Here is a 23,078-nt window from a genome sequence, read left to right as displayed (position 1 = left end):
TCTACAGTTACTAGAAAGGGGTTGAAAACAGCAGATAGGATGCAAAATGAGTGGAAAATATGCCTCAAAATTACCACAATTATCACAACAGAAGCTCACAAAATATTGGAGGTGGGTACTTTCTCACGCCCGACTGAACAGGAATGGCTTTTACTAAATCAGCCCTGTCCTTTTCATGTAGCTGCAGTGAGTTACGATCATCAGACGGTAGAAATGATGAACTTGCGTGAGCTGGCTTATCCATTACGGGGAACACCCCGTCATGTTTATGTCTGTCAGAGCTGCTTTACAGCTGCGTGTTAATGTTGCTGAAAAATCTACATATCAGCCTGTTTGTTCATGTGCCGGTGGGAAGCTCCGACATCTGGGACTCTCAAGTGGGCTGCCAAACAGTTGTTGTGCTCACGTGCTGTTTGTCTTAAAAAAAAATCCTGTAAGAATAATGATAAACAAACAGAGAGGTCCAGAAACAGATGATGCAGATTTGGCTGCTTCTTGCTCAAAGCGTGTGATGAGAAAGATTCATCTGGCGAGCTACCAAGCACAAAAAATTGATTTCTCAAAATGTATACGATTGCACACGAATGCACAATTTGAGCTCAAAGCTGCAAGTCCCAACCCGAGCACGCCCACGTAAAGCGAACATTGATCTCTGCCTTAAAATACTCTCTGAAGACATGATCTAACATCCAACTTTTGACTCCATGCATGAAAGTTTTCTTCATGTGTTCCTGGACCGACCTGTTTGTCTCTCAGCCTTGAAGAAAAGAGAGATCACTGAGAATCTCGTTGGTCACAATGCAATAAAATGCATTTTGTTGTGCTTAACGGGTATTTTCAGAGTGGCTATGAAGTGTTTCTGACCAATCACGCTGCACGGCTGAACCCACTCACTGTACATGTATCAGTATCGGCTGTCATAGCCATTTTCAGATTTGCAACAATGCAGTTTGGCTCCTGGCACAAAAGGAGAGAGAAGAGAAGCGTGGCCAAATTGATTTTCAGCTGGATTTCAGCTCTACTCTCCTCTTGCCCTCCTCAATGCTCATCTTCTTGTTTCCTCCACTCTTTTCATTTTTTTCCTTTCAGTTTCCCATCTATATTTCTATTGTCCTCTTTGCCTTTATTTTTTTAATCTTTCCCTCCTATCTCCTTGCTTTCTCTCCTCTTTGTTTCCACTTCATTTTCTCCTCACATCTCTTCTTATTCATCATTTGATTCTTCTTGTCTCCTCATTTTCTTTTCCTTGCATTTTCTTTTTTCTAACCTTTTCCTCTCCATCTCTTTTTATCTCCCTCTTTCTGATTTCCTTATCTTTTCTTTTGTCATTTTTCTCTCATTACTTTCATCTTTTTGTCTTCGTTTCCCATTTTCTTTCCCTTCTCACTTTTTTCCTTTGTACTCTTCTCTTCTCTTCTCTCTCCTCTTCTTTTTATTTATTCTGTTTATTTCATTCTCTGATCTATTGCTGCGTCCTGTTCTCGTGGTCTTTTAACACTTTGGTCTTTGCATCCTCCTCTCCTCAGTGCTCCCGGTTCTGGTCCCATGTTCCGGTCCACCACCGTGGCTGTCGACTCAGCCGATCACTCCAGACCAGAGATTGTGCAGAACGGCAGCAATATCCATCCAAGCAGCACCACACTGGGAACAAGTAAGAGCTTTTATCCACTTAAAAAGGCATGTACTAGGCTTCTTAAATACTTTATGAGTATGTGTTTGGTTTGGGTGATGAGGATATCACTGTTGATATTGAGGGATTCAATAGCGTGTGGTCTGCTGCAGAATCGCTGAAATATCTCTGTTGACAGCAGACTCTGATGTCAGAGCTTTCACTTCTTTTCCAATGTATAAGACCTGAAATGCACACATATGAGAGGGTGTGGTTTGAGGAGAAGTGGAGTACAACATAACAAGAATCTAATCTGGTTGGTTAGACACTGAATAAAATGATGCTTTAGGGTCTCTGTAGTTGCAGTGAATATTAGGGGAAATTAAGCTATCACTGGAGTTGCTGTAATAAATCAACACAGACATTTTGCCCTGTGTTCAACATTGATGAACCCTGACACACAATTTCTTGCTGTTGACCAACTCCAATCCATCTCAGCAGTGCTGACCTTTGTGCGAATGGAATGGCTTAAGACTCCAGAATAAATCATATCATATGAGTTGTGTCGCACCACAGAAGCATTTTACAGTTTATATTTTGCTCTGGCGGACTCTGGGGTATTTTAGTTGTGCGTTAAGGAGCTTGAGCATAAATGGTGGCATTGACATAGCGCTTACATCTCTGCTTTTACTGTCCTCTGCAAGGAAGTGGGTTGACTATCATAGTTACGATGAAAAACAAAAATGCTCACCTTAACACATTACAAAGTTGTTGTTCCCAGTAGAACAACACCTGAACTTCAGTTTACCAGGAAAAAATGGGAAGTAAATGTCTAGAAGTTTGGCAAAAAAAAAGAAACAAAAGTATATGAAGAGTCTGGGCAAGCCAAACAATGGGTCCTGAACCAGAAAATAAGCAAAGAAGCAGGGATGCTGGAGAGCTACTTGGTCTGGGAGACAGTGAGACCCTTCTCCCAGCCTCCTATTAGCAGGGGCAGGGTAATCCTTAATTAGTCTACCTGGTGGACCTGAGATAGAGGAAACACTGTAGCAGAACAGAATAATGAAAGAAACGGGAAGCAACACAGGTGGAAGGTACATAACTATCGCAACTTAAGATTTCGTATCTTGTTCAAAAATATTTTTCCAACTAAATTTAGTTTCATGTATATAGCACCGGTTTTACTGATATAGCACCAAGAATACTTGTCTCAAGGCGGCTTATTTTGTAAGGTAAAAACTCAAATTATAAATGATCAGAGGATCCCAGATGATATGAACAAGCATTTGGTGAAGGTGGGGAGAAGGAACTTCTTTGTAACAGGAAGAAGTAGAGAGAGGGGAGGTGCAGCCATGAGAATATAGAAGACAGAAAAGATTGTAGCTCCTCATAGAGAGTCCATGAACAACAAAAACATCAGTCAGACTCTGGGAAAGAAAAATACAAGAGTTAATGACATGGTGTGGTAGCAGGGCCTGGAGAAGAAGTAATCAGTGCATCATGGGAAATCCCCAGCAACCTCCCTATAGCAGCATAACTAAAGGATGCTTCTGGGTCAAGTTGCTTACTATTATAGTCTTTACTTAGTTTTTACTACTTTTTACTTTACTTCTCCTTTAGTTAAGAGGGAGAAAACTGTACTTGAGATAAGTTATTATTATTGTTATTATACTGTACTTGAGATTACAGTATTTTGTCTACCACATTCAAAGTGTATGTGAATGTCTCAATAGAAATGCCTGTGAGAATAACTCAATAAGATCAAAAGTAAGCATCTTCCCAAAGTATCTTAAACTTATAACAAAAACAGTCTAAAAGATTAAAATCATCAAGATCGTCCCTCCTTTCACTGCTGTGGTCTAGTCATAGCTGTGCAACCTTCCTCCCCATCCAGCACCTGCAGCTCTTTTCGAGGAGGTGAGGTATTCCCAACCTGATAACATACGCCATCCGCTGTGTCTCGGTTTTGCCCCAGGGTCTATTTCCATTCAGCCATACCTGAAGCAGCTGTCTCCGTTCGATGGATTGGAGAAACAGCTTTACTGTCAACCCCTCTCGTATATGTTTGAGTTTGAATATATACGGAAAATCCATCCAAACTTTGACCATCACAAATGATGCTGCTCAAAATTAATATGACATTCATGCACATGATGAGTGCATGTAAACCTCTGACTACAATTGTATACTAAAGTATACATAAAGGCTGTTTCCTTAATATATAATTCTAAGAATAAGGTGGAAGTTAAATTTGTGATTCATTCTCATGTGTTCTAAATCTAAAAGTGATCTTATTTCAGTTCACCTAAACAGTTGTGTTCAAGACCGGCGCATTTACAATTTTTTTTAAAAAGAATAACCTGGAATTTTTTTAAACAATATTCCCTTTTGGTTTCAAAGAAACAATCAAGTGTAGCCCTTTTTTTTCTGAAAATGCATCAGCAATGCGTTCAATACGTTTTCTCTTCTCATTTTAAATTTGAAATCAGTGCAAAAGTTCAAGAAGGGTTGAATTTAAGTGGAGTTGAAGTCCTAAATGCATTTCACTTTTAGAGTAGGGAGACTCATAATTCCCCTTCTAAAATTCAAACAGTTTACAAACAAGGTTTCTGATGTAGCATATTATAGATCACTTTTAAAGTCATGATTCATCTTAAAACCTTCACTCAACAAACAATTTCTCTAAATCTCTCACCAAACTGACGTATAGACAGACGAATGTCTGACAGCACGGTGAGCCCCATAATGGCTGTACAAAGATAGATATTACACATATTACACAGGTCTTATTTTTTGCCATTTCTAAGTGAGACACATTCAAATCTGCGCTTATTTTTTCCTAAGTCCATCCTACATCCATAAATCATATTTAGACGTGCTGAAAGCAACAAAAGAGTAATGGTGTGGCACCAAAATGCTCAAAAAAGCCTAAGGAGATTACTGTATAGGAAGCCTTAAAAATGAATGGTATTCTTTGTAGGAAGGGTATTTTGTATCCCTTCCTACTCTTTTCTTTATAGTTAGGTTCGACACATAATCCTGTTATGTTCTACATGTAAATGTAACCAGTGTCAGCTGCTATAATCCTTTCTGTTCCCCTCTCCATCTAGAGTCTCAGATCCCCCGGATACAGCCCTTCCTTCCTCTGGACCCTGCTCTGGAAACCGCACTCCTGAGCAACACACAGTGGACCTATGAGCAAACAGACGCCAACAGCACCACAACTACTGCTGCTTCTGACTCCTGCGTGCTTGACAAGACCCATCTGGATTACAGTCAACTGCCAACCATTACACCCAGCATCAGCACCACCCTGACAAACAGTGATACCAACAGCTCTACAGAAAACAGCCACTTTAACAAGATCCCTTGGGCTCATGATTATTTAAGCCATCCCATTACTCCCAATAACATCCCAACAACAGCCTCTGGCGCCACCCATAATGGCTCCATTTTCAACAAAACCACAGTGACCAGCATCAGCAAGAACTCCACCACCCCCTCCATTACTAATACCACCAATGTCAGCATCAACAGCAGCAGGGAAGTATGCAGAGCCTCTGACGTCCAGTCCATCCTGAGCAGAGTCCGCCCTGTCTCTTTCTCGCTCCCCAAAAGGAGTTGTGTCCTCTTACACCAATCAGCTGCTGTATTTATCCAAGCAGGGCAGGGCTCTGGTTTGTCAGGGAAGCAAGAAGGTGCGGCAGTGCATGACAGGAAAACAAATCTGGGGGAGAAAGTCACCGATCAGCAGCTCAAATCATCTGCAGACATGGTTGCTGTTGGTGTAAATCACTGGAATACTGGAAACCAGTGCAGTGAGGAGAGTAAAACTGAAACTCGACCCGTTGAGGCTGGAGCCATTATGTCTACTGAGAAAAGAACTGTGGGACTCTCTGGGACTGGAGCCCACGTTTCTTTATGTAATCGCAATGTGATCAGAGTAGAGGACTCAATTATCAATGGGAATGGAGCCCAGCTCTCCTTATGTAAGGACGATGGGACTGGAGCCCAAGTCAGCAGTGAAAGTGGGACTAGAGCTCATTTTTATTTAAACAGTGGCATTTCAGGACATATTTCTGAAAGTGTAAGCACAGATTCAGAATGCGGAAGCAGCAAAGTTGAAATCCATGATGCTGTAGAAAATCAGACAGATTTAACCCAACCCCAAGAAGTAAAAGATCTGGCTTGTCCTACAACAAATGAGCCTAAAAAATCAATTTCATGTGTTGAAACCATGTCAGCTCAAGCACAGCCCAATCAAACTCCTCTCCCCAATACCCAATCTCCCAAGGCAAACTCTGCTCCATCAAAAGAGTCGGCTTCTTTGCCTCCAAGTCGTCCCAAAGAGCCGTTTTGTCGTGTCCTGAGCCGAGATGGTAGCAGGGTTCTTCTGTGGCCAACGGAGATGGTCAGCTACACCAAAACTTCGCCCTCCATTTCCTACAGTGTCAATCCTCTACTTTATGACTTCAGAGCGCATAACAGGGCCAAGGAAGGGGGTGAAAAAAAGAAAGGAGGGCTGGAGGAAGGGAGTGAGAGAATAAAGCCATCTGTGATCAAACAACCTGACTGCCAACAGAGGCAGAAGGACATGAAGGGAGGAAAGGAGGTGAAGATAGATGAAAGGGAAGAAGAGGATGAAGGAGGACAGGCAGGAAATCCTATGGAACTTGTAGCCCGTTGTAGCGGTAGTGACGCAGTTCTGGATCGCTCCAGCTGCCCTGATGAAAGCGCTTTAAAATTTGTTCCGATTTCTGCAGAAGGCCACCATGCTCCAACGCTAGGCCTTCAAAAATCAGGGAGGAGGAGGAGGAAGAGGAGGGGTGGGGTAAGGAGAGGAATGAGAAAGAGGGGGAGAAAGAAAAGAGGAGAGGAAACAGACAGAAAAGAGTCAGAAAGGGGAAGAAGGATAATAAGCAGTCTTTGTGTGAATCAGATGTTTGAAGGAAAAGGAGAAGACAGGCTGCAAAGAGAGGGCACCGTAAAAGAGGAGAAGAGAGAAAAAGAGCTATTAAGTAATCTTGCAGCACATCGGCTGGTGGGAGGGATAAAAAAGAGGATGAGGGGAGAAGAGAGAAGGATAAGACGAGATCAGACAGAGCAAGAGAGGGCAGGTAGAAATGACGAGAAGAGAGGGGAGCTATTAAGTAATCTTCCTGTGAATCGGTGTAATCGGTGTAACCAGCTGTGTCTGCAGGTGAAAAGGGAGGCCAGCCAGCATCAATCTCAGCAATCAGCCTCCGGGTGGGGCCAGGGGCTCAGAAAGCTCCTCTGCAGGGATGCAGCATGTAACTCAGTGATTAGCCTCGTCCCTGGGTCTGTTATAGAGATGCCATGCTGTCCTGCAATTACACCCGACCCTGCTCAGAATGACAGAGAGACGGGGGTGATACACAAAAATACACAAGCAGGGAAGGAGGACAGGCAGGGAGATGAGGAGCAAAGGAATCTGAGTAAGGGAGAGATAAGCGCTGCTCCGAAAGCTGAAGAAAACGCATGTAACCCAGCGATTAGCTGTCTTCCTTTTTCCTGTTGTGACACTGGAAGCCAGGCAGAAATTTGTCTTGTTCCTAAACCTCACAGAGAAACAGCATGCAAACCAACGATTAGCCTTGTCCCTGCTCCTTTTAGAGAAACAGCGTGCAGTCAAAGACAAACAATACCTGCAGGACACAGCAATCTTGTGTCAAGCCCGACCACATGCTGCTCTGCCCAACAGACAGAAACAGAGCCCAGATTGAGGCCGGCCTGTGTAGACATGACCCTCCCTGCCGATGCGCTTTCAGAGGAAGTGATGTCGAAGAGAGCAGCAACAGCCAGCAAGAGGAAGAGCGGATCGCCGGAGGCTGGGGCAACGCAGAGGAAGAAACGGAAAAGGGGAAGGAGACAGGCGAGGAGAGTCGCTAGTGTTTTAAGGCAAGACGGAGCTTGCACTGATATGACTTCGGATTTAAACGAGGGCGAGGCCTGTTGCATTCAGGATGGTAACGAGGCGCTTGAACTCAATAGCAAGGACACCTGCCACACTTCAGAGGACAAAACTGTTGACTGCCATTTGCTCTGCAGGACAAAACACTCTCTGTGTTCAAATACCAGGGAGGGTAACACCGCTGACAAACTCGATAACTACTGCAGCTCTGATGACAGCAAATTCAGCAATGCAGGCGCTAATGACTACAGCCAGTTTAACGTCGGTCCCTCTGGAGGCGAGGAAAAGGTGAAGTGTTCACCGGAGAAACCTTTTAGTGACTGTCATACCAATAACAAACCCAATGACCACAGTCAGGATGATGAAAAGGGCACCATGCAAAATAAGCGTGACAGTTCTGCCATCTCTAGTGCTACTTTTGAGAAAGACAAAAGTCTTCGTCATGGTCACGTGGCTAAAAAAGCCAATGAGAAAACTGCAGACACACCTGTGGATGGCCTTTCTGAAGATTATTTTGCCTGTAGCACTAATAACAGACACACTGACCACTGTCAATGTAAAAACACAGTGAATGAAATAGAGTCTAATGACTCCAAAGCCAATGACGCATTTAGTCATAACTGCGATTACAGCCACAAAAATAGCAAAAGTGACCACAGTGAGGAGGAGAAAGCCAAATCTCAGTGCCACATTCGACACAAAAACAGCCTCTCTGATTCAGTGATTGATTACAAAAGCTGCGCAGGGATTCAACAAAGTGTTGGAGGTGGCGCCGATGATATTGATGGTGGTCAGTGTGACGATTTTAACGGTAATCATGTCACTGATTGTAATCACTGTGCTAATGCTGTGAATGAAGATGTTGCACCCATGAGGGAGCAGATGGAGGATGAAAGAGGTGTGGAGAAGGAGAGAAAGAAGGAGGAGGAGAAACAGATGGAGAGGAAAAAGTTGAAGGAGAAGCACGAAGAGTGGGAGAAGGAGTGGGTGAGGAGGAAGGAGAAGGAAAGGGAGGAAAGAAGTAAGGAGAGGGAGATAGATTTTGAACATCTCTTCCCAGAGAAGATGCCCCGCTTTCCTCATCGCCTCCCTCCATCGTGCGTCCACCTCCATCCTCCTCTCCTCCTCCAGCCATCCTTTTCATCATCCTCCTCTTCCTCTATCTCCTTCCATCACACCATCATCCAACATCACCTTTCCCTCCTCCCACCCGCACCACACCTCCCCGTTCCTTCCTACCCTCATCTTATTCCCTCTTTCTCCCCACATTTATCTCCCATCCCTCCACCACCACCTCCACTACCTCCTCCTCCCGCTCTTACTCCCACTTTCTATGCATCTTCTCCCATCCCTCTCCTGGATGCCCCTGGTCCATATCCCTTAGCAGCAGCATTTCACCCTGTGCAGAGCCACCACCCATCTCTGTACTCCACTCCACACCCAGCAGTTTTGCCCTTGCAGTTATTGTTCTGAAAAAGAGAAAAAAAAAAGATTTAAGAGTGGTACATGTTCACATTTTTGATACAAAAAAATACTTGTCAGGTGGGTGCAAACAGCTTTGGGTGTCATCGCTTGCATACTTTTACTGTAGCTGAAATGTGAGGAATTTCAGGAAGACTTGAGTAAAAACACAAAACTGATCCTTCTTAAAGCCAAATCCTCTGGAAAACCTCATCACCCCGTCCAAACACTCAAGCACTGATTCACACATCTGAAAAACAATAAAGATGGCTAATTATCTTCATCAACTGCAATCCCACTTGAAATGAGCCTCAGGTGTGCAGCCAGCGGGATCGTGGTAGGGATACACAGCTGGGCTCGTTTCCCTCAGCAGAAATCAGTCAGAGCTGCTGTTTTGCATTTTAAGTTGGCGATTTGCTCGTGAGGCACGTTAGAAAATTTTGTGATTTTAAAGGATGAATCCACCCTCGCATGCTCAGATTTCTTCAGTCTGTCATCGTAGATGTGCGGGAATTTTTCTTTAATTTTAATTTGTGTGTTCCGGGTCACTGGCCATTAAGAGCTGATAACATTCAAGATTTGCATTGGACAACAGGAAGTTGTTTTTCCCAGAATGTGTTAAAAAGAAACCCAATCTTAGTGTTTTCCTAGGATCTAAAAACATTAAACACACTATTTTTTGCTACTTTGCTGTTTTGCATAATTAGAAAGCTTCATCATTTAACAAATACGAAAGGGTATTTTCTGGTTAGATTTCACTAACAAAATATGAGTCTGTTGCCACATTCACTTAGTTTAAACCTACATGTTTTTATTCTTAAACTATACTGGAGTAGCTCTGTGTGATTCACTGTCCAAAGGACCCTGTTTAGTACTGTATAAGCATCCACCATTTAACAGACAGGAAATACACGTCCACACCATAATGAAACAAACTTGAAAAATCATAGATATTCTAGACAGAATCCCAGATATTTGTACAGAACTAATGGCAGCAAATCCTCTTTAACTTGGAGCTAAATAAAGTGCAAAATTAAAGGAGAACTCCACAAATTCTACACATCAAAGACTGTTTACAGGTCTTGGGGAGTTGCCCTTGAGTCAACTGGCTGGGACTAAAGTTTGAAACTGAATAAAATGTGGGGGTGTGGAGTTTGGAAAGAACTGAGCTTAGCAGCAGGCACATGTAGCCCATTTCTCATCACTGCCTAAAGCTGTAGGCTTGGAGCTAAAGGATCCAATGCTAGCATAACATACCCAAACCTTCAACTGCACCATCTGCAGTCACTCGGCACTGTGGGTAATGTAGGAATCAGAGTAAGACAAGGAAGAAAATGTATGGAATTAAAAAAGATGATATCTCTTTAGTCTGCTTTAACAGTAAATTTGCCCATTGTGGGTCCAGCAGAGTTAATATATGCTAAAATCGTAGAATACTACAAGACTGGCATAGTAATAGACAGATAATATGTTCAGGGCGTAAAAGCATAAGTAGGCCGAGATAATGTGAACACTATCTAGTCAGAATAACAGGAAATTTTCAGGGTCCAACATGATGTGAATGCAGCATGAGCCAAAAAAAGGGTCTCTTAAGAGACTCTGTGTAACAAAATTGTCTTTTTTTCTCCTATCTTTCAAAATTATGTTTTCATTTTACTGTCCAGTACAGCAATAAAACAGATGAATAATGATTTTCAGGAAGTGCAAAGAGAAAAAAAAACCCTTCTTTGAGAGAGGTTTTAAAAGTGCCAATTTAGGGAGCCAGCACATGATGCAGCAAACACATCTGGGTTTGCTCAAGGATGAGCAGATTTCCTGATGGTAATTCTAAGCTGATTTGTTATTACCTAGAATTGACTTGTTGTTACATAATGTCACCAAGGACTGCCACTGGCCTGTGGGTCACCCTTTGAAAACCTTGGCTCAATGAGATTTTAAAGCAGCAGAGAAAGATGCTGGTTTCCCTGTATGTAGAGATGAGTGTTAGGGATAACTGCAGGTCGCAGAGCAGTCTGTATGTACACCAATCAAAGCTTAACAACAGGTATCTCGGAACCAAGCATCAGACAAGTTTGACCCAGTCGTGTGGGAAAGAAACACTTAAGAGCAACCTTGCAGATGAATTTGTCTAGAGTTTACATTGACATCTGAAATTACAGAAAAGCCATGTCCTAAATCCTACATAGCAATAAAGTGATTAAATGTATTTATTTGTTTATAAGTAAATTTATAAATGTATCAAAAATATAGTCTTTGCTTTACGTTGTATTACCCTATAACTTACAGTACTAAATTTTAAAAAAAGGGGGAGGTGTGAATAGCTGGAAAATCAGTGGATAACGCTAACACAACTTACAGTAAAATGTAAAATGTTAATGATTATTTTGTATTTTCTGAATCAATATAGGACTGCTAATGCTGCCATTACAGCAAAAGCCATTGATTGTAAATAATAGATGAACAAACCCACAATGATTTCACATAATGCTTTGTAAAATCTTAAAACCTTGACTGAAGCGTTTTTGGCCATTGCCAAGACTTCATACTAAGAAATACATGCTCACATGGCAGCACTTTGTATATCTATTATAAGGTAGCAACTGTGCGCTCCCTCGGCTACATTAAATCCTACAATTTTGTAACTGAAAGCATGATCTCACTCAAAAATTGCAAAACAAATGGAAATGTGTTGAGCACATTCTGCGCTCTCTCTGTGACCCCGACTGTAATTCTATGCAGCGAGTTCATTAATCCACTTCTGCACGTAGGAAAAATTACTTTCCTGTTTTCCACAACACGCCATCAAAGACAGATATTTCTGCAATTTGCAACTATAGCTCCATTTCTCTGTGTCCTATGCATGCATGGTTGTAAAATACCCCTTGTCACACTTTATTATTTATATTCTGGCACTGGCTAAATCAGGAGTGGGCTATGCATTTTCCCATGGGGCCACATGAGACACAGTGGAAAGCCGCACCAATAAGTTGAACTCAATTCTTTTCAATATTCATTTAAGTCTTTACAAGCCTATTGGTGCACCCCTCCAGCAGACCCAGCGTCTCTTGTGGCCCCTTGGAAAGTTAAATTGCCCACCTCTGGCCTTAAACCATACCCTGGTTTATGAACTGTTTGACTCTAAATGCAACCATAAGTTACTAAACGAACGACATGTTGTATTCAGTAAGGATTGAAACTAGCTATTGAGATAATAAAATAATCAGAGGTCATAAATCAGGTGAGGATTAGGGTTGTTTTACCATATACTACCTGCTTTAAGAAAATCCAACATGTTTCCCCTTTTAGACCACGAAACCACGTCCATCTTTTATATACTATATAGTCTATGGTATAACATAAGTTGTGAGTCTGTGCTGCAGTGTGTCTTCAGGCCGTGACGGCTGAACGTCAGAACAAAATGTTAAGTTCAGAAATAAGCCTTTGCTCTTTGTTTCTGATGAACTGGCTCCAGCGTCTGACCTTTACGCTTGACGTTTTAGACTGTTGATTTTCTCCCATCTCACTCCACTGCAGCTGAACTACAAACATCCCGAAGAGGTGGTTAACTTTGCATTTAGTGACTCACCCATTTAGGCCTAAACGCACACAGTGAGTGATTCAGCACGCCGCAGGACACAGTTGACTCCAATAGGGGTTTTCCCCGTGAGACGGAGCCCCGATGAAATGTAGGAAGATGTGAGGATTTGACTGACAGGTAATGAAAAAATAACCATTTTTTAAAATTAACACTCTCACCCCTCTGTTGTCACTCACTGGTTGCTTGTTGCACTTTGACAGGTGATTTTCCACTCTGTGGTGTGTGACAAAATAACCCAAGCGCAGTCACATCATTTCACTCAAACGCAGGATGTTCAAAGTGTTCTTTCTTTTTCTATCTGAACAACGCCTCAGGGTGGATTTTTCCTTTAAAGCAGAGGGATACGACAGTACATACGGAAAAGGCGTAGCTCTACCCTTATTCTCTGTTTAGATCTATCTCATTTAAATGATCTCGGCTGAAGTGCAGAAGAAATTTGTCTCAGATAACAAAATGCGCCGCTACTTCGTAAATCCGGAGAGCCGCTCCCGACTGCATGACACTCAGACTTTCAGAGGCGTGAATGGCAGGAGTAACGAGGAAGGAAGAGCAGAGAAACGCCCACACCTACTTACACATTGTTTTTCTCTCGCTCCTCTGAAGCTGAACATCTGGCTGCGATTGCTGTGGGGCATCACTGGCAGCACCTATTCATCTCAGCGAATATGGATTATTCTGGTGCAGGCGGCTATGACAAAATAAAAACAAATAAAAATATGCATTAAAATTCAACAACAGGAAGCAGTTTTTGTGGGCAGATTGGCATCCTTATTCTCACTAAAATCTTAAGGCATGCTCTGTAAAATATATTGGTTTTATTGATCCCAGAAACTTGAACGCACGCAGACACACACACACACACACACACACCTACACACACACGCGCGCACACACACAGCTTAATAGGAACAGTCTTTGCCTGCCTTGCCTGCTCTGCTGTTTTTTCCCAGAGCTCATCATTAAGTAAATGCTGCCTCCTCACCTTTGGTAGGTTAGACATGTCTCTGCAGTGACACTATAGGTGCCTGCGGTGACATACATGCAGCTTACGAATAGTAGCAAACCTCAAAACTTATTCTTCTTCTTGCAGCAGTGTGTGCAAGAAAACATGAGAATTATAGCTAGTGTGATGGCACTCACACAGCAACGTGTCCTCTCCTTGTAGCCGTGCACCACACGGGGTATGAAACCATATGTTCACTATGAACATAGGTTTTCTGTATTATTGTGATAAACTGTGTACATTAGAAAAGACGAAAAAAAAAGCTGTTATTAGATGTATTTTTGTAGAGAACCCTCAGTTGAATGAGGCACAGTTTTTGTATCATGTATTCTGATGCTATTTTAGCTAGTAAACAAACCCCCACGCCCACCTACTATGTCCTCTTGTTGAGCTGTTGTGCACACTGTATGTTCTTTTAAAGGTCCGGTCATCAATTAATGGGTTTGAAAGGCATTATTTCAGTTTCTTCAGAAAGCATTTTATCCTGTTTTGTCTTGAGATCTGATAAACTAATATTTAGCTGATTTGTTTGTGTAATCTCATTTCTGCAAACTCATATCCAATGATATTACCCCGCTAATATAATAGATCTAGTAAATCCATTGAGAAAAACAAATTACTCTGAAAATGGAAATAAATCAGTGGACTTGATATCAGAGTGTCTTGTTGTCACTGTTTTTCTCTTCCTTTGACCTGCTTTCATAAGCCCAGTCCATGAAACTGTGAATCGATACCTTTTACCACCACATCCCTGTAATTTCCCCTGCCTGTGAAACAATAAAGAAAATGAAGACAAAAAGAGTACAGCGCTCATTTCGAAAATATTTTAATAATTTTTCAAACTTGGATCGCAAACTAGGGGCAAAGCATGCCTGGGAATTCATAGATTTCCCTCAGATGATCCGTGCTTGCTTTGGGACTGAGACCTTATGCATGTGTGGCTGTGTGTGCATGTGTCCAGAGGGCCCACCGACAGCTGCGACCATCATGTTCAATGACTAAAATAGCAGCAAAATTCAACATGTTCAACACCTGGGGCTATGTGAGTGTGTACATGCATACAGTGTTTCCATCTGTGTGTGAGCGTGTTTAGGGTATGGAAGTAACAAATGCAGCAAGTGTGACGATTCAAGTTCACCTCATTACTGAATCAACGGTTCTCAGTAATTTGCTTCAGTGACCTTTAAAAACCAACAAAGAAACTTCTGACATTAAAACTCAACCATATGGAATTAGTTTCACAAAGAGTGCGTGTGATCTTTCAGCCCTGAAGTCAGCTTCTTACAGCCTCCGTGATTTGACTTTTCTCCCCGCACTTGGCAGAAAGGGTTGATGGATGTCTCGAGTCAGGCAGGCACTTTATGGTGAATGAGTTAATAGACTTCGCGGTGCATCAGCGGCACTACATTATGGTCCACTTCCTTTGCTCCAACCACAGAAACTACTCAACAATGTGTTAAGAAAACCTCAGCAGTGGCTCATTGTGCACAGGGAGCGTGGAGAGTAGGTTGAACAGAAACTGCTGTTTTCACTGTCTTCAGGCTCAATGAGAAACAAAATATGTTGAAAAATGCATATTTTCTGACAAAAATAAATTCTGTAGCAGAAGCACTCAAAGCTAGAAAGCCGCTCGCGTCCTGTAGAAATATTTATATGTAAGAGATGGTTGAAAAAATGTTTTTACCAGGAACACAGTAAATTGCCAGTTTCACCCAGTTAAATTCAGATTCATTCATTTATAATGTTGTTTGTACGCAATTTTGGGACATGTACAAATGTAACCAAATGCTTCCTTCTTTGTGTCTGACACACCAGATGGCTGGTTACAGAAATCCTGCTTGGAAACAGTTTGAAAAAGGGCAGGCACTTTCAAAAACATAACTTGCTGATTATTGGGCAAACTATCGTTCTATCAAGCGTGAAGAACACTGATGATGAAAAACAAGCTGCAGATATTTCCTTTTGTGTAGTCTAACACAAGCTAATCACAACTAAAGAAAAAAAGAACTATAAGACAGTGTTTGCTAAAAAACACAAACACTTGCTGCCTTGTAATAATAATAATATACCCATAGAAGGCATTAACACAGAGTATATTTGTAAAACATTTGTCAGGTGTATGGATGACCCACCCTTCTACCACAGGTGTCAGCAACCCTTACCATCAGTTTCAAGCAATTCCTAATGAAACAAATTCAAACTAAAACATATTTGAGCCTTTTTGTGAAGGTGAGGTGCAACTAATATTAAAATGTTAAAAACTTTTAATCATTTCCATTATCTTTTAGCATGCTTAGGCCTACTTTGAAATGCAATACCTTTGGAACTATGCAGGGCACTCTCTTTGTGTGCAAAATAATTAATTTACAAGTAGCCTACTTTGAGCATACTTGAAAACTAGTGATGTTAGCTGCTAATTCTACTTTCTTGCACTTGCAAAGTCATCTTCATGTCTTTGGTTAAATGTTCTGTCATTGTTCAAAATAAGCAAACTTTATCTAATAAGATCAACAAGTACTCAATGTATACCTAACTGGGTAGTTAGCATATTATTAGGTCTTCCTTGGCACCGTCATAGGAAGAACTCCAGAGGACTTATATCATATGTACCATGAGCTAACTTCAACCAACAATACCATCAAAACATAGGACGCAGCATGTTCAAAAAAGAAATAATGTCAGTTTGTGCACAAAAGTCACTCCAAAGAATCACTTAAAAAAACAATGCCAGATGTTTGGGTAAACCATCAGTTTATCATGTTCATGTAACTTCAACCTACTTGGGTAAAAGAGAAAAGCCCGCGGAGCTGTAAAAACTTTGAAAGCATGTGGTTAGATAGTGCTTCCCGTCTTTGCTAAAATAAATAAATAAATAATTAAAACATTGTGTCGGAGTGACTTTAATGTGCAATCACTTTCAAATAACACTTAGCAGGTGTTTGGCTTCGCCATCTTTCTACTACAATATTTACGCCCATAGCTGAGATTTTTTTAGTACGTACGTACTAAATATATAGATATATATATAATGTGAAAAAGTATGCGCATTTAAAGCCACCTTTAGGAGCGTTAAGTTAAAGTATTAGTTTTCTGTGTGATTTTTTAGTCGCCCACATCATTGTGGAGGAATTCTGGCCCACTCTTCTTTACAGTGCTAGTTTCAGTAGATTACTTTTAATTAAACAATGCCAGCAAACCTCAATTTCAAAGTCCTGCTACTGCATTTTAGTCAGGTTGAGGTCTGAGCTTTGATTGGACCACTGCACAACTTAATGCGTAAACCATGCATATAAACATTTCATGCACAAATCAGTAATGTATTAATATTTTCATAACTGAATTTGTTTGTTCTCTACAAAAATTATTATTAATAATATTATTTACAGTTTTTCAACCATCACGAGCCAGAATTATGATTCTACTTCAGTCTCATATTTCCAAAGAATATTCTTCCAGAAACCGTGGCTTGTTCAGATCCATTCTTCCATATTGTTTTTTGGTAGAGAAGAGGCTTCAAAACAGTCCATACTTATTCATTCTGTCATGAATTCTAACATTTAACATGCTAACTGAGGCCTGTAGAGTCTGACATGTAGCTCTTGGGTTTTTTGCTATTTCTCCAACCACAGTCTGACCTTGGGGTGAATTTGCTGACACATCAACTCCTGGGAAGATTATGAGATGTGTTAACACATACCCGAATGCTCCAGACCAGGAAACTCACCAAACTTCTGCTTTTGCAGAGGTGGCCACACTTGCTGATGATTGAGGAATCAAATGCATTTGATTAGCAGCAACTGGCTGCTATTTACTATAAGTGAGATCTTAAAGAAAAATGATAATAATTCTAATTGTCCTTAATTATTATTGCACTTATCTTCAATGGCAAAAATGGCTTTTTAAATAGGGAAAAGCATTCATTGTCATACTGCTTTATCCTAACAAGATAAATTAAAGACGGTTGTTGACTGAGGAAAGGAAAATAACTGACAAGCATGCTTGTGGTAAAGGCTACAAGACACTGACCCACCAGACTGATTAAAGCAGGGTTTGAGTGGTGAATTAAAAGTCTTCAAGGTTGCACAGTATGTGGCTTTCTGAGGGAAAGTGGGCTCCGTGGAAGAAAAATCCTCACATTTAAAAGAAAAACATAAAAAACCCAACTGGAGTTTGCTAAAATGCATGTTGACAAGGCTTCTGGGAGGATGTCACTGGAACAGATGAAACAAAATTAGTGCTTTTTGTCACTTCAAGTTTCATCAGCTCTGTGTTCATGCAATAATAAAAAGAGAATCTGTCAGAGAAGAAAAACAGCACCCCTACTGTGAAACACAGAGGAGGCTCAGCTGTGTTATCTGGTGTCTCTGGAGCAGTTGGCTCAGGACACAAGGAAATCGGAAAACTATCAGCCCAGCGTTAGAGAGTCTGCCTCAGTTGTAGGTCATGTTCCCTGCATACATGGATGAAAAACAAAGACTAATTGTTATGAATTGCCTTGCTATGAGGCATGATATTAATTTGATAGATCCTGAATGAAACAAGCTGAAATTCACAGCTAATAGAAGGGCACCCATCAAGCCTGGTGAAGGATTTTGTTTAAAAGGAGTGGGCCAAATCACCAGCTGAGAACTGCACAAGTCTCATTAACAGCTACAAAAAGCAATTTATTATTTGCTGCAACCTCCACTCTCTGTTTTCAGTCCTGCCAGATTTTGAAACCTGGCTGCAGGGATTTGCCTCTGTTCAGCAACGAGAGTATCTATAAGGTCGATTGCATTTTGGCGATAAGAGTGGGTTTACAGGCGGCGATACAGGTCATTGTAAAATTCTTGGATGGGGTTAAAGGGTTGAGAAGGCCAAACCTTTTCTTTACCTGACATGTGGCACAAGACGCATTGTGATATTGAAACGGAAAAGGAAAAAAAACTTTTTCGCAAAACTGGAAATGCCCTCATGTCTTAATTGTCATTTGATGCTTTGGGATTAAGATTTCTCTTGATTTCAACAAAAATTTCTCAAGTCCAGACATTAAAAAACAGATCAAAGGTTCAAAAAAATTAAAAAAAAAAAAAAAAAAAGGACTGGATGACATATATTGGATGTGTTTGGTCCATTTTGTGTAAAATGTCTTTACGATTGCTAATGTGTTTTACATCAAAAAGCTGCTATAGTTACGCATAAGAGCAGGACTGTTTCCATTTCTGATGCAAAACGTTGTCTGATGTTAGTAAAGATGAGCTCTAACCAACTGAGCCAACTGGGCAGTGCTGGAAAAGCACACAGAAGAATCTTATGTTCGGAGGGCAGAGAGTTGATTGTTATGCACTGCGACAGTACTGAGGCCTATAATTACCAAATGTATCAATTTATATTTGCAGAAGGGAAAAATATGTTTGCACAACAGGGCCTTTGGCAGTCACGGGCCCCTACGCACATGCGTTGTCTGTATATATATCAACTAACAGCTCAGCACACGAGTGTAAGGGAACAACACTTTAAAATCTGTTGACAGGTCAGAGGTCTACATATTTCAGATAGAAGACGTATAAAGCCTTTTGATGCTCCAGAGGGAGCTGAGCCAAGTCTCATAAATTGCTGGCTGATGCTAATGACTACGAGCTTGAAAACAATCTGGAAGTGTGACGTCAGAAAAAGCGAGCCTAGCAGACGGCTGTAGTCTGAAATTCATCTCTGCTTGAGGCTACATCATCCACATGTGACATGGAATGTGTCAGATGAAAATTTACATAGCTGCCACCCTGAAGCTAGCATCTGATTCAGATATTATGGCACTGATCAGTTGTTATTAGTAGCAGGCTGTTATTATGCAATTTAATCAGCCACAAACGGAGAGACACACAGGCGATGTAAAAACTTCTAGAGATCATGTGAAGAAGTGCATGTAGAATATGAGCAGTAAATGTGTTCAGACTCAGTCAAAGTAAAAATAGGATAGCAACCTCTTTGCAACTGGGAAAAATTAGTGATTGTTTGGTTGCTGCACTGAATTATTTTGGCGTTGGACACCAGTTGCTAGAAGTCGCAGTGGTCACTCAATTGTGTGCAACAGCCTCAATCTCTGGGCGACTATTTTAGATTGCAAGGCGAATGCACAGGTTGCCTGGTGGGAGGCAACCTGTCATCAAACAGGTAGCAGACCGACTCTCTTTTACTGCTGGTTTACTCTCATCTTGATTCACCAAAGTGGCATTGAACATCACAACCAACTGCAAGTGGTCAGAAATCCGGATCCCTGTCTTTGAATCAATCATTTTAATCCTTTCATGCCAAGTGTATCATGTAGATTTTTACATTTTTAAGAAATAAATTGCAAAAAAAAGGATGCCTAATGTAGCACACATAATACAAATTAATTTTTAATTCTTTTTTTCTTAAATTTGTCAGGAGGTTCAGTAAACACTCCATTTTCAAAAAAAAAAAAAAAGAAAAGAAATTTTGGCCATTATCTCATGGTTCAGCCTTTAAATGTTGAAGGCAAGGACTCATTGCACATGGTACAATAATTTTATTTGCACTGCATCTCCAACCACTTTTCCATGGTGTTACTGTACCCCACCCAGGGTGGTTGTAACTTAGGAGGTAGAGCAGATCATCTCCTAATGGGAAAATTGGTGATTCAATCTCTAGCTGCTCCAATCTCTAGTATGCATGCCTAGCCAAGTATGGCCAAGTATCCTTGGACAAGATACTGAACCTCATGTTGCTCTCTGATGTGTCCACTGGACTATGACTACCATAAGCTGGCAAATGTGCCTCTATAAAATGTGCTTTGAAATTCAGAAATGTATGTGTTTTAAGTGAAGAGATGATCTTTTTACCAAAACTAACAAAGTTAGTTACCACTAACTTTTGATGCCTCACCTAATCAAATATCTTGTGAAAGGAGTAGCGGTACTTAAAGCAGATGAGCTTAAATATCCTGGGTCAACCATCTAAAGTAATGATAAGTGCACAAGAGAGGTGAAGAAAAAAGTGTCGGTAGGGTAGAGTGGGTGGAGACGAGTGTCAAGGTTGACACAAGGATATCAGTAAGAGTGAAAGGGAAGGCTTAGAAGATAGCAGTGAGACCTGCTTTGATGTGTAGTTTGGAGACAGTGGCACTTACAAAAGACAGGACGCAGAACTGGAGGTGGCAGTAGATGAAGATGTTAAGATTTCTTAGTGGAAGTGGCTAGGATGGACATGATTAGAAACAAATAAATCAGACAGCTCGGGTTGAGCAGTTTGGAGACCAAGTTAGAGAGGCACGGCTGAGACAGTTTGGACGTGCAGAGGAGGGATGGTGGATATTAAACAAAGGATGTTGAATATGGAGCTGCTAGGCAGGAGGAAAAGAGGAAGATCGGATAGATTTAGTGATGGAGGACAAACACAGGGATGGTGTGACAGAGGATGATAGGAATAGGGTGAGATGGAGTCAGATAATCTGCTTTGATGACCGCTAAAGGGAGCGGCAGGAAAATGAAGTTGAGCGGACTGAAAAACTTCCAGCCCTCCAGCATCCAGATACGGCTTCTTTTATTTTAACCTGGAAACACACCATTCATTTCTACTTCTGTTCAGAAAGGCAAAATGACCCCACAGAATGTGATAAGATGTGATAAGAACCTTCTAGTAGGCAGAGGAGGGTTCCAACTCACAATATGGGACTGATAAAAACTATTTAGTGGATTGATAACATTTTCAAACAGAGTGCTGCTGTTCACAGAAACTGTTAGCTATATTAGCTATTGAAGCAGATGGGATTTTATTATACTGGAAAATAATAAATACATATCAAATTCTGTCAATAGAGCACCATAACAAGGGTACAGCATAATATACCCCAGCTCATAGCTTATAGAAACTCGGCAGAATAATAATACACAGAATTTAGTTATGAGCACTGAATGCTGCTCTCTGTCTGCTGCATTGTATAATCTAATACATGTGAAAAATTTAAACACAGACATATAAAGAGCAATTTTCATTTTTATAGAGATGGATTTGGCGCTCTTGATGATGGTGAAATATCACTCGGAGGATAAATTTAGAGAAAAACCTCGAGACTGAAAGGTGGCTTGCGCTTTTTTTTAATGTATGTATTTATCTTTGCTGGGCTGAAAGGCTCTATGACTCCGAGGAACATGAGACTCCCCATCCGTTCTGTTTAGGACTTTAAGCTTATTAGCATCCTCGGCTGGAGCTGTGGGTGGTAAATACAATTTCTCCTTTTTTAAAGAAAGTGGGAAGTTATTTTACTTTGTCTTTTACGGCTACATTTATCTGAGAAGTATCTCTTCGAGCTGCTCTGCAGGTTCTGATTTGCTGGGGTTATAAAATATGTCCTCGATGAAAATTACTTTTAGACATTATCTTAAGGGTTTTAGAGACTTACCTCAGCCAGTGAAGGAGCATGTAATCCTTCCTCTGGTGGGTCTTAAACATTTTATCTGTAGCTTTGGCGATTTTTATGCTTCACTGTGTTAATTTCTTCAATTCTGACAGAGACTATTTGAATTAATTTTACTCCTAATGTTTACCAAGAAAATATGTCCTTAAATGACTTCTGTTTGTAACGAAGGCTTATACCATTGTGGCATTACTACATTAACTTCAAGGAAGCAGAACAACAGTGGGATCCTCAAGGCATTACTCTGCCTGTGTGCGGTGCACCGACACACACTGGGATGGTTGGTAATGGCTAAGCAGGATGGGTGAATGTTTCCTCTCACAGGAAGTCAAGACTCAGAAAGCCCCAAACCACAGGGAAGCAACAGAAAGCAATAACATTTGTTCTAACATTTTTGATCACTCCTGTTACTGCAGAAATGGGTCATGGCTGCCAGAAACTCATCAAACATCTTGTAGTCGTCTGAGTCAGTGGAATCTCTGATGGGTCTTTCTCACCACGCTGTCAACATTGCTCTCCAGTTTCAAAGCTGACAGTATTTTAGTGCTGAGGAACTTAAAAAGTTTTTCTAGCCTTTCCACTTTTCTGCTCATTTAGGATGACTGATTGCATCTCATTTCTCGCCTGGAGTTTCTTTCTCATTGTTGCTCCTGTTCATGCGAAACAAAAGGTTATTTCGGATTGAAAACCTCTCCACTGTGCTTCAGTGCTAGCTATGCAAAGTGATTCATTATCTGCAATCAGCCCAACAACAGCGGCATTGTCTGTGAGCTTAAACAACTTTACAGACTCAGCCTGATAAACACAACCAATTGTCCAGAAATTACAACGGAGGATGGTGGAACAACCTTGAGCAGCTTCTGTGCTCAATAACCAACTGTTTTAAAGCTTCATCAAACACCTGTTTTCTTCTCCATAAGAAGCCTAAAACCCAGTTACACAACGTGTGGCGCAGAGTCAAATCCAGCATGTCTGAGAGTGCAATGGATTTGAACTGCTCTCCGAAAAAAAGAGAAATCATTAGCAGAATCTTGATTTGGCCGTGATCGACCAAAGTAGCTG

General features: G+C 41.1%; 1 protein-coding gene across 1 annotated transcript in view; it reads left to right on the top strand.

The window, feature by feature from the left end:
* Window positions 1–14,254, top strand: part of LOC146375274 (uncharacterized) — an 87,441-nt gene extending 73,187 nt beyond the window's left edge. The window contains exons 4-5 of the mRNA XM_084949646.1: window positions 1,527–1,651; window positions 4,720–14,254. Coding sequence (XP_084805772.1) covers window positions 1,527–1,651; window positions 4,720–9,014 — 4,420 coding nt within the window. The 3' untranslated portion in view covers window positions 9,015–14,254. The remainder of the gene's footprint in view (window positions 1–1,526; window positions 1,652–4,719) is intronic.
* Window positions 14,255–23,078: the final 8,824 nt, after the last annotated feature.

Source organism: Perissodus microlepis, chromosome 13, assembly GCF_051167445.1.
Source record: "Perissodus microlepis isolate ML-2025 ecotype Zambia chromosome 13, ASM5116744v1, whole genome shotgun sequence".
NCBI classification, from domain to species: Eukaryota; Metazoa; Chordata; class Actinopteri; order Cichliformes; family Cichlidae; genus Perissodus; species Perissodus microlepis.
The sequence above is the reverse complement of the archived record's forward strand: the minus strand, read 5'-3'. Positions and strand labels throughout refer to the sequence as shown.